Source organism: Coregonus clupeaformis, chromosome 29 (genome assembly GCF_020615455.1).
Source record: "Coregonus clupeaformis isolate EN_2021a chromosome 29, ASM2061545v1, whole genome shotgun sequence".
Classification (NCBI taxonomy): domain Eukaryota; kingdom Metazoa; phylum Chordata; class Actinopteri; order Salmoniformes; family Salmonidae; genus Coregonus; species Coregonus clupeaformis.
The window spans coordinates 26,451,086-26,463,271 of record NC_059220.1 but is presented as its reverse complement, the minus strand read 5'-3'; the positions used below and the strand labels follow the sequence as shown (position 1 = coordinate 26,463,271).

The following is a 12,186-nucleotide window of genomic DNA, read 5'->3' as shown; positions in this document are numbered from 1 at the left end:
TAGAAACATTGTTAATCCTCACTTGTGATATGGTTTTGGAAACCTTTGGAACTTAACTTTTTATATAAGTGAGAAAATATATATAAATACAGAAGATACACTTACTGTACGCAGTTCAGCAAAGTTGCACCCGGCTTCGTTTTCACACGGTCTCGGCTACGACACATACTCCCACCTTGCGCTCCTATTGGACCATTCCATTTAACATTTCCATCTGGATCACGTTTTTCAAATTACAGCCGGGAGTAACTTTGCTAAACTGTGTACAGTAAGTGTATCATTTGTATTTGAAAAATAATGTCGCTCATATGAAAGTTAAATTCCAAATGTTTCCAAAACCGTATCGCGAGCGAGGCATATTTGCGTTTAGGCAGAGCATTTGGCCAGCGTCGGGCAGCATCAGAAGCTAGCGTCAGGGCATTTGCCTCAGGTGGCATATAGCTACAATTCCTTCAGAAAGTATTCATACACCTTGAGTTATTCCAAATGTTGTTGTGTTACAGCCGGAATTCAAAATAGGTTAAATTGACTTTTTTCCTCACCCATCTACACACAATACCCCATAATGACAAAGTGAAAACATGTTCTTAAAAATTTGTGCAAATGTATTCAAAATGAAATACAGAAATATATCATTTTCATAAGTATTCACAACCCTGAGTCAATACATGTTAGAATCACCTTTGGCAGCGATTACAGCTGTGAGTCTTTCTGCACACCTGGATTGTACAATATTTGCACATCATTCTTTTTTTATATTTTTCAAGCTCTGTCAAGTTGATTGTTGATCATGGCTAGACAGCCATTTTCAAGTCTTGCCATAGATTTTCAAGCCGATTTAAGTCAAAACTTTAACTACTCAAGAACATTCAATGTCGTCTTGGCAAGCAACTCCAGCGTATATTTGGCCTTGGATTTTAGATGATTGTCCTGCTGAAAGGTGAATGTATCTCCCAGTGTCTGTTGGAAAGCTGATTGAACTAGGTTTTCCTGTGCTTAGCACTATTCCGTTTATTTTTATCCTAAAAAACTCCCTAGTCCTTGCCGATGACAAGCATACCCATAACATGATGCAGCCACCACCATGCTTGAAAATATGAAGAGTGGTACTCAGTGATGTGTTGTATTGGATTGGCCCTAAACATAACAATTTGTATTCAGGACATAAAGTTCACTTATTTGCCACAGTTTTTGCAGTTTTACTTTAGTGCCTTATTGCAAACAGGATGCATGTTTTGGAATATTTTCCGTATGTACCGTCAGTTAAGTTAGTATTGTGGAGTAACTACAATGTTGTTGATACATCTTCAGTTCTTCTATCACAGCCATTAAACTCTGTAACTGTTTTAAAGTCACCATTGGCCTCATGGTGAAATCCCTGAGCGATTTCCTTCCTCTCCAGCAACTGAGTTAGGAAGGACGCCTGTATCTTTGTAGTGACTGGGTGGATTGATTCACCATCCAAAGTGTAATTAATAACTTCACCATGCTCAAAGGGATATTCAATGTCCGCATTTTTATTTTTTTGTACCCATCTAACAATAGGTGACCTTTGTGAGGCACTGGAATTACCAGACGGATTACCAGGACGTGTACTCCGAGCATGTGCTGACCAACTGGCAAGTGTCTTCACTGACATTTTCAACATGTCCCCTGACTGAGTCTGTAATACCAACATGTTTCAAACAGACCACCATAGTCCCCGTGCCCAAGGACTCTAAGATAACCTGCCTAAATGACTACCGACCCGTAGCACTGACGTCTGTAGCCATGAAGTGCTTTGAAAGGCTGGTCATGGCTCACATCAACACCATTATCCCAGAAACCCTAGACCCACTCCAATTTGCATACCGCCCCAACAGATCCACAGATGATGCTATCTCTATTGCACTCCACACTGCCCTTTCCCACCTGGACAAGAGGAACACCTACGTGAGAATGCTATTCACTGACTACAGCTCAGCATTCAACACCATAGTGCCCTCAAAGCTCATCACTAAGCTAAGGATCCTGGGACTAAACACCTCCCTCTGCAACTGGATCCTGGACTTCCTGACGGGCCGCCCCCCAGGTGGTAAGGGTAGGTAACAACACATCTGCCACACTGATCCTCAACACGGGGCCCTCAGGGGTGCGTGCTCAGTCCCCTCCTGTACTTCCTGTTCACCCATGACTGCATGGCCAGGCACGACTCCAACACCATCATTAAGTTTGCCGACGACACAACAGTGGTAGGCCTGATCACCAACAACGATGAGACAGCCTATAGGGAGGAGGTCAGAGACCTGGCCATGTGGTGCCAGGATAACAACCTCTCCCTCAACGTGACCAAGACAAAGGAGATGATTGTGGACTACAGGAAAAAAAAAAAAGAGGACTGAGCACGCCCCCATTCTCATCGACGGGGCTGTAGTGGAACAGGTTGAGAGCTTCAAGTTCCTTGGTGTCCACATCACCAACGAACTATTATGGTCCAAACACACCAAGACAGTCGTGAAGAGGGCACGACAAAGCCTATTCCCCCTCAGGAGACTGAAAAGATTTGGCATGGGTCCTCAGATCCTCAAAAAATTCTACAGCTGCTGCACCATCGAGAGCATCCTAAATGGTTGCATCACCGCCTGGTATGGCAACTGCTTGGCCTCCGACCGTAAGGCACTACAGAGGGTAGTGCGTACGGCCCAGTACATCACTGGGGCCAAGCTTCCTGCCATCCAGGACCTCTATACCAGGCGGTGTCAGAGGAAGGCCCTCAAAATTGTCAAAGACTCCAGCCACCCTAGTCATAGACTGTTCTCTCTGCTACCGCACGGCAAGCAGTACCGGAGTGCCAAGTCTAGGTCCAAAATACTTCTCAACAGCTTCTACCCCCAAGCCATAAGACTCCTAAACAGCTAATCATGGCTACCCGGGCTATTTGCACTGCCCCCCCCACCCCATCATTTTACGCTGCTGCTACTCTGTTAATTATTTATGCATAGTCACTAACTCCCCAACTGCCCACATGTACATATTACTTCAACTACCTCAACTAGCCGGTGCCCCCGCACATTGACTCTGCACCGGTACCCCCTGTATATATAGCCTCCCTACTGTTATTTTATTTTACTTCTGCACTGTTGGTTAAGGGCTGTAAGTAAGCATTTCACTGTAATGTCTGCACCTGTTGTATTCGGCGCATGTGGCCAATAAAATTTGATTTGATTTGAAAACCTCCCTGGTCTTTGTGGTTAAATCTGTGTTTGAAATTCACTGCTCCTCTGAGGGACTTTACCGATAATTGTATGTGTGGGGTAGAGATGAGGTAGTCATTCAAAAGTCATGTTAAACACTATTATTTAACACAGTCTCAATTTAATCAATTTTAAATTCAGGTTGTAACAACAAAATGTGGAAAAGGTCAAGGGGTGGAATGACCCAATGTAATGTAATTGGAGTCATGATAAGGGCCATACAGTCTTCCTAGTGCCAGAGGTTTATACTAGGCAGGCAATATTATGCAACATTATAAACATCTGAATCTAGGGCAAGGAACACTGATATATCCATCCCATTGATGGATTGAGTAATGATACTCACACATCAGGGTACGTAGGTGGGCATTGGACCTGCAGATCCACTGTCACATAACTTTCCTTCCCATTGCTTAGCCCATTTGGTCGCAGACACAGGTATACCTCTGGTGGCACTTTAATCTGGATGAGGATAAAACAACAGAGAGGATATTGGAAACCTAGCCACAAATAGACATGCATGGCGTTGGTGTAATTAGCACAACTTTGCATCAGCAATAGTGATGGGCATTCCGAGTATTTTCGGTAAGTCGCCTCATTTGGCTCTGTTCACGTAAAAGAGCCGGCTCATTTGGCTCCAAAACAGCTATTCGTTCAAAATGCTTAAAAATGCTTTAAAAAATTGCAAATCTCCAATGTAAAGCGCAAAAGGTAGGCTACCATTATGTCAGATCGTGAAATGCTCCTTCAAATAATTTTTTACCTGAACAAATTCTTCAATTTCTTCTACTACGCTCTCCCCACTATTTATTGTTCCTGCAGTGAGGATTCACCCTCTTTCGACAATTATTTTGTAACTTATCAGCAGGAAAATGTTGTTTTGAACTCAAAAAGCAGTGGTAACAGTATGCAGCCAAATGAACGGCTCTTTTACCGATGCGATTCGGCTCCGTTCCCCAAAAAGAGCCGTTCAAAAAGAGCCGTTCGTTCGCAGCAATCAGGAACTCATTTTGGCAAAAAGTTGCTACTATCTATTCATACGTCAATTGTGTTGAAAGTAGGCCAACCTTCCATGGATGCTTATTCCGCAGATCCTGAAAATCTTCTCCAAAAATGGATGCAAGCGCTTCTAGTTCGTTTTCCTGTTGAACTGAATAGTCGTCTGTCCAGGTAGAAGTCTGATGACAACTCATCCTAGCCGCGCTACATGAGCACTCATGTCTCGCGCACACACCCCTCTCTAAATATCGAGGCGATTTAACTACAACGTAACACTCGTCTTTTGTTACTTCGAAACACTACAATATCAACATTGAATAAATTTACGCGACTGATAATGTATCTGGTTCCAAAACGTTGAACTTCCAGCATTGACTGCACCACGTATTCACAACATTGTTGCAATGCTGTCGCCAGAGACGTAAGAGGAAGTGATACATCCCGCTCACCAATGTTTTCTAGTTCATATACTGTCAATGAACTTAGCATTGGTGCCTATGAGAGAACCACCCCATTAAGCAGACCGGAACTTAATGGTAAGCGACCTTCTTCTTCCTCTTTGGTATCATGGCGCTCCGCAAACAAATGTTCTAGCTGCATGCCGCCACCTACTGTATGTACTGGTATGAATTCATTTCACTTTCTGAAAAAAATGCCCTACCAACTAACCTACACCAATTTAAATCTCATCACCGGTAAACGGCTTTCTTCTTCTTCTTCTTCAAGGTTTTATTGGTGGACTAGATCCAAAAAGGTGTATTGCCGCCAGCTATTGGGTGGGGTAAAAACGGACATACTTTAACTAATATATATTTTTAAATATATATATACAGTACCAGTCAAAAGTTTGGACACACCTACTCATTCCAGGGTTTTTCTTTATTTTTACTATTTTCTACATTGTAGAATAATAGTGAAGACATCAAAACTATGAAATAACACATATGGAATCATGTAGTAACCAGACAAGTGTTAAACAAATCAAAATATATTTTATGTTTGAGATTCTTCAAAGCAGCCACCCTTTGCTTGACGACAGCTTTGCACACTCTTGGCAATAAAAAACAAATATTTGGAATAAATTATTTTAGAATAGATATTCAATGGTATAGGCTATTGGTGTAAAATGCTCTGGGTGTGATGAGAGAGTTCAAAGAGAGGCCTGTACTCAGAACAAGCTGTGTGACATTGAGTTGTGTGAGATTCTAAAAATGATCTCTCCAATAACATCAGTGATCAATGCTGGTTTGGTCATTGGCTGGCAGAATAACATAATTGGACTGCAATGGAATCCTAAACCATAGCATCCAGCACCTATCTATCTGTGGAGAAATAGCGAGAAAGTAACACCTATAAATAGGCAGGCCTAACATCCAGTGGGACAGCCTAGAGGAGAAAAATGCTCTCATATAATCCAGCCATGGATATAATCTAACAGACTCCAAAGATAACCATCCGCCAGTGTCCCCCTGTCTGACCCGCCTAAAGGGTGTTGGAGGGGGTGGGACGAATAAGGATCTCAGTTTGCTAACTCAACACGACGGGACCCAACTGGATTGACACCTGTTACACGCCATGACCATAAAAGGAGAGAGCTGAACCAATCAGGGCTCAGCACGGCAGACACAGGCCAGTCAGACAGCCAGCTCGGAGGAAGGACAGGACTGTCATTACCCTCAGCTGTTCACCATGTTTAGGGGCTCAGCCCACATACCAGCAGCAGCCTGGTCCACTGACATATACAGTGTTCTACTGACTGGTGGACCAAAGCCTCTCTCATTTGTCTCCTTAAGAAGGCCCACAAATCTGTTTTTGCCACCCTGCATTCAAGGAAGGCCCTCATATTGCTATGGTATAAGTGTCTCATACCTGTCAATGGATTTTATATAATGTGTCTCCTCCCTCAGACACCCATTGACTACTCCACCCACATCAAATGTGTATCAATGAAAACACTGTGACACATCTGCTCAGTGTTTTTAGAGATAATTGTATTAAGTACAATTTCAGTAAATGTCAGAATCCCTTTTCAGTTTTCTCACAAACTCTGGCTTTTAAAACAATAACACCATCAATCTACATTTACAATGACTAATGCACCTTTTTGTGTAATCTCAAAAATAATGATTGATCAGAACCTTTATTTTAATAATGTCTTATCAACAGTTTTCAGAATTCTTTAAAATGTCAAATTGAATTTCAAAATGAACTGGCTATAATTGAACTATCTTTAGCTTTGTGTAAAAAAAACTAACATTTAAAAATAAAAGCTAAACCTACAGTGTACAAAACACTAAGAAAACCTGCTCTTTCCATGACTTAGACTGACCAGGTGAATCAAATCGAATCGAATCAAATCAAATTGTATTTACCACATGCGCCGAATACAACAGGTGTAGACCTTACAGTGAAATGCTTACTTACAAGCCCTTAACCAACAATGCAGTGTTAAGAAAAATGAGTGTGAAGTAGAAAATAGATAAGTAAAAAATTAAAAAGAATTAAAGAGCAGCAGTAAAATAACAGTAGCGAGGCTATATACAGGGGGTACCGGTACAGAGTCAATGTGCGGGGGCACTGGTTAGTCGAGGTAATTAAGGTAATATGTACATGTAGAGTTAAAGTGAAAGCTATGATCCCTTAATGATGTCACTTGTTAAATCCACTTCAATCAGTGTAGATGAAAGGGAGGAGACAGGTTAAAGAAGGATTTTTAAGCCTTGAGACAATTGAGACATGGATTGTGTATGTGTGCCATTCAGAGGTTGAATGGGAAATACAAAAGATGTAATTGCCTTTGAACGGGGTATGGTAGTAGGTGCCAGGCGCACCGGTTTGAGTGTGTCAAGAACTGCAACGCTGCTGGGTTTTTCAAACTCAACAGTTTCCCGTGTGTATCAAGAATGGTCCACCACCCAAAGGACATCCAGCCAACTTGACACAACTGTGGGAAGCATCGGAGTCAACATGGGCCAGCATCCCTGTGGAACGATTTTGACACCTTGTAGAGTCCATGCCCCAACAAATTGAGGCTGTTCTGTGGGCAAAAGGGGGTGCAACTCAATATTAGGAAGGTGTTTCTAATGTTTTGTACACTCAGTGTATATGAAGTATTTTAATGAAGAAGACAATTTAAACGGACCTAACAACATGGCCTGACATTAAGAATACCATTATAACATCCAGACATCTTTAAAAAACAAAACAACATTCCCTTTTCACTTCTCTCATCTTATTTCTAAAGCAGATCAGTCTGGCATGTCTCAGGAAGCATCTCACCATTTTTGAGGAGTCCCATCCCAACCGGTCACATACATTTACTTCTAATGTTGTTTTCTTTTTTCTAGATGCTCTTATTTGGACTTGTGTGAACTCCAGGCTCCGCCCCTGATCCCCAGACCCCGCTCTTATTTAAGGGGTCCTCTCACCCTCGCCCTTTGTCCCAGTGGAAGCATCAGTCTTGCAATACAACTTGGTGAGTGCATATTACTTGCATATTATTACTATTTATTTCTATGGAAAACATCAGACTTTGTCGGGACTGGGAGTCCACATTTTAGTTATTTGAGTACATCTTGACCTGGCACTGGTCTCTGACATTGGATGTAGTTTTTTACCTGGATGAATTCTTTGTAGCTTTATTGAGGCATGAACTAGAAGTACACTTTAAACTGAAGTCACTGCTTATTGGAATGGATTGATGGTATCGCTCCAAAATAATAAGCAACACTCAGCTATTCAGAGATTTGTGAATGATAAATTACTTATCATCAGGTGATTGTGAGGAGGGTGCAGGTAATTATTGTGTAATAACTTAGTAAACAGTTACTGGTACACTGATCAATGCTGGTTTGGTCAGGTACATTGAGACAGATCTAAAAGTGTCTAATAAATGAAGCCATTATAGGGAGATGGGGTAAAGAGCCATGCTGTAAACAGAGGTGTTACAATGTGCCGACAGCTGCTCTCTGGGTTGGCTCCAACTCTCCCATGCCTGAAATAGCTCCAGATAGAGGTCCATGGAGGTCAATGTGGCACAATGTGTAAGCTGTGTTTGGAGCAGACAGGGTGTGGAGCTTAAAATAGATAGCTTGTCTTGCCTGCTGTTGCCAATGATATGGCCCTTTTTGGAGCTACCTCTGCGGCCCTAAAATGGCCTAGGAACCATCATGACAGCTGAGCTACAGTATCGGCAGGGGCGCAACTTTCACTGGGGACATGTCCACCCCACATTCTGAAATTGCATTTTTGTCCCCCGCAGTTTTATCATTGGAATGTGATACAAAACAAGGCAACGGTGTGATTTAGGACCATGCAGAAGCATCTGAGCGGTTGGGTTGGCTGTTTGGAGTGTTTATCTGACAAGAAAATGTAATTACAATAATTATTATTATTATGTCCCCCCTACTTCTAAAACCAAAGTTGCGTCCCTGAGTATCGGTAACTTCACAACAAGCTTGGATTAAAAAATAAATAAAAGCATACATTAGTTAGGATTCTATAGATAGCTGCTATTTTAAATACAAGGAATTGATAACATTTTCAAAATACGTTTTAGTCATTTAGCAGACGCTCTGAGCGACTTACAGGAGCAATTAGGGTTAAGTGCCTTGCTCAAGGGCACATCGGCATATTTTTCACCTAGTCAGATCAGGGATTTGAACCAGCAACCTTTCAGTTACTGGCCCAATGCTCTTAACCGCTAGGCTACCTGCCACCAAAATAGTTATAAGACAAGTTGTAAAAATGGTACTACAGTAGTAAAAAAATACAACTATATTAACCATTGTATGAAATAGAGAGCAGTATATTAACTTCCAAAAGACACACAAATGCAGGATATTGAAAAACCTGGATTCGCATGCAGACATTTTCCATAAATTGTCTGTGGTTGTGAACAAAAACCAATTAGGAAAGGCCTGCTTGAAATGCAATCAATGGTTGGGGGGGTTACAGCTGTTCCCACCACTCATTCTCAACCTTGTGTCTCTATGTCACCCACAGACCATACCAGTAAAGCCTAACCATGTGTGACGACGACGAGACTACCGCCCTTGTGTGCGACAATGGCTCTGGCTTGGTCAAGGCTGGATTTGCCGGAGATGACGCTCCCCGTGCTGTCTTCCCTTCCATTGTGGGAAGGCCCCGCCACCAGGTATTGTACTTAAGAAAAACTACCATGATGTAACTGGGGCTGGTATAGATTGTGTCATTGTACAGACACATATTTTTAGGGGAGGGGTATCAAACTGTGTCAAAAAGAGTGCAATATGCTGCTGTGCCATCTGTCATGTAGGCTTTGATGATGATGTAATTCCTAACTTCTCTTCTCCAGGGTGTGATGGTGGGTATGGGTCAGAAGGACAGCTACGTAGGTGATGAGGCTCAGAGCAAGAGGGGTATCTTGACTCTGAAGTACCCTATCGAGCATGGCATCATCACTAACTGGGACGATATGGAGAAGGTGGGTCGTAGATTACAACATCTTGCACTGAAGGAAGAGTTTTGGTATTGATTTTGGCACAAGACTAGAAGTAAATATATGCAGCATAACAACATAATAAACAGAGAACTTCAACTCTCTCATATTTTTGCAGATCTGGCACCACACCTTCTACAATGAGCTGCGTGTGGCCCCTGAGGAGCACCCCACCCTGTTGACAGAGGCTCCCCTGAACCCCAAGGCCAACAGAGAGAAGATGACCCAGGTAATTTTAACTGCATTATTCCCCCACTTCAAATCCATGTTTTCTGTTAGAGGCAATGCTATGGATAACCGTCAAGCAAACTTCTGAAATGTCTCTCTTATTCTTATGTTATAGATCATGTTTGAGACCTTCAACGTTCCCGCTATGTATGTGGCCATCCAGGCTGTCCTGTCCTTGTACGCCTCCGGTCGTACCACAGGTCAGTATTCCAGGACACTGCCTCTTATATGTACCATTGTCAACCATGGATAGTTGATATATTACTGATACAATATGTAGTTTGCTGCCACACATTAGTGGTCAATATGACAATAGGAGACAACTCAAATGAAGTTGATGCACGTGTTACAATATGTTGAATAAGTGTGCTGTTTAGTTGTCAGAGACAGCTAGATGAATTGTGCCCTGGTTGTCGAGGACGTGTTAATCCCTGTCTGGCAGGGTATGTGGCACACCTGCCATTGATGTCAGCGGCATTGTTAGTTTATGATGTGACAAATGCTTGTAGTGATTCCCATATGGCAGCCGGCCATTCCTCTGTCTGTCATGTCTGTCTGACTAATGTGCCTTGTCTGCCCCCTATAGGTATTGTGCTGGACTCTGGTGATGGTGTGACCCACAATGTCCCCATCTATGAGGGTTATGCTCTTCCCCATGCCATCATGCGTCTGGATCTGGCTGGTCGCGATCTGACTGACTACCTGATGAAGATCCTGACAGAGCGTGGCTACTCTTTCGTGACCACAGGTAAGGATGTGTAGGAGAGCTAACTGTCAATGAGGTTATGCCTCATTTTTAAGATTATTGTAATTTCTGTATGTTTACGGCAATCTCTTGCTGTGCAGTTGTGTGAAAGTTCTTCCTCTCATCATTGAAACTTGCCCCCCTTAGCTGAGCGTGAGATTGTGCGTGACATCAAGGAGAAGCTGTGCTATGTCGCCCTGGACTTCGAGAATGAGATGGCCACTGCTGCCTCCTCCTCCTCCCTGGAGAAGAGCTACGAGCTTCCCGACGGTCAGGTCATTACCATTGGTAATGAGCGTTTCCGTTGCCCAGAGACCCTCTTCCAGCCTTCCTTCATTGGTGAGGCATGCTTATGCATTATACATTATGGTTGCGATACAATATGTTATTACAACAACAACAAAATGGTGTGTTCTGTGTCAATTAATGGACTGTAATATCTTCTACCAGGTATGGAGTCCGCTGGTATCCATGAGACCGCCTACAACAGCATCATGAAGTGTGACATTGACATCCGTAAGGACCTGTACGCCAACAATGTGCTGTCAGGTGGTACCACCATGTACCCTGGTATTGCTGACCGTATGCAGAAGGAGATCACAGCCCTGGCCCCCAGCACAATGAAGATCAAGGTGAGGGACAATCCCACCATATTAACATTTTTTTACATTTTAGTCATTTAGCAGACGCTCTTATCCAGAGCGACTTACAGTTAGTGAATACATTTTTTATTTATTTTTTACTGGCCCCCCGTGGGAAACGAACCCACAACCCTGGTGTTGCAAACGCCATGCTCTATCAACTGAGCTACATCCCTGCCGGCCATTCCCTCCCCTACCCTGGACGACGCTGGGCCAATTGTGCGCCGCCCATGAGTCTCCCGGTCGCGGCCGGCTGCGACAGAGCCTGGATTCGAACCAGGATCTCTAGTGGCACAGTTAGCACTGCGATGCAGTGCCTTCGACCACTGCGCCACTCAGGAGCTTAACCTTCTGGATGTCAACCATCAAGTTAATTTAAATGTTCAGGTATGCATATGCAGTGGGTCTACGTGAAACTAAGCAATTCTCTGTACTCTGTTCATCTTCTAGATCATTGCTCCCCCTGAGCGTAAGTACTCTGTCTGGATCGGTGGCTCCATCCTGGCTTCCCTATCCACCTTCCAGGCCATGTGGATCAGCAAGCAGGAGTATGATGAGGCAGGCCCCTCCATTGTTCACAGGAAGTGCTTCTAAACAATCAACCCCTTCACCCATACATTTGTAATGCGTCATTTACTGTATATACATGTTGTAATAAAAGTAGATCCTTGTAACAGCAGATTTGTTTTGACTCTTTTCTGCATTGTAGGGCGGCAGGTAGCCTAGCGGTTAAGAGTGTTTGGCCAGTAATCGAAAGGTTGCTGGTTGAAATCCCCAAGCCGACTAGGTGAAAAATCTGCCGATGTACCCTTGAGCAAGGCACTTAACCCTCATTGCTCCTGTAAATCCCTCTTGATAAGA

The 12,186-nt window shown here is 43.2% G+C and overlaps 2 protein-coding genes across 3 annotated transcripts in view; one reads left to right on the top strand and one right to left on the bottom strand.

The window, feature by feature from the left end:
- The window catches only part of LOC121544946 (eIF-2-alpha kinase GCN2), a 36,591-nt gene extending 31,856 nt beyond the window's left edge, over positions 1 to 4,735 (bottom strand). The window contains exons 1-2 of one of the 2 annotated variants that reach the window (XM_041855212.2): positions 4,301 to 4,735; positions 3,580 to 3,695 (exon numbers count right to left, since the gene is read on the bottom strand). In XM_041855212.2, coding sequence (XP_041711146.1) covers positions 3,580 to 3,695; positions 4,301 to 4,426 — 242 coding nt within the window. In that variant the 5' untranslated portion in view covers positions 4,427 to 4,735. The remainder of the gene's footprint in view (positions 1 to 3,579; positions 3,696 to 4,300) is intronic. The other variant, XM_041855213.2, reaches the window with a different exon arrangement.
- A 2,872-nt stretch (positions 4,736 to 7,607) lies between these two features.
- On the top strand, positions 7,608 to 12,004 carry LOC121544945 (actin, alpha cardiac muscle-like). Its single transcript, XM_041855211.1, has 9 exons — positions 7,608 to 7,707; positions 9,237 to 9,387; positions 9,568 to 9,696; positions 9,830 to 9,940; positions 10,055 to 10,139; positions 10,526 to 10,687; positions 10,832 to 11,023; positions 11,135 to 11,316; positions 11,776 to 12,004. Exons 2-9 carry the CDS (start codon positions 9,259 to 9,261, stop codon positions 11,917 to 11,919), a joined length of 1,134 nt encoding a protein of 377 aa, XP_041711145.1. The 5' UTR covers positions 7,608 to 7,707; positions 9,237 to 9,258; the 3' UTR covers positions 11,920 to 12,004.
- The last annotated feature ends 182 nt before the right edge of the window (positions 12,005 to 12,186 follow it).

Bases quoted from the DNA above. Each gene is read 5' to 3' on its own strand.
- LOC121544945 (XM_041855211.1), top strand. From the start codon at position 9,259: ATGTGTGACGACGACGAGACTACCGCCCTTGTGTGCGACAATGGCTCT. The intron at 9,388-9,567 runs GTATTGTACTTA...TCTCTTCTCCAG, and splicing joins TGGGAAGGCCCCGCCACCAG to GGTGTGATGGTGGGTATGGG. The intron at 11,317-11,775 runs GTGAGGGACAAT...TTCATCTTCTAG, and splicing joins CCAGCACAATGAAGATCAAG to ATCATTGCTCCCCCTGAGCG.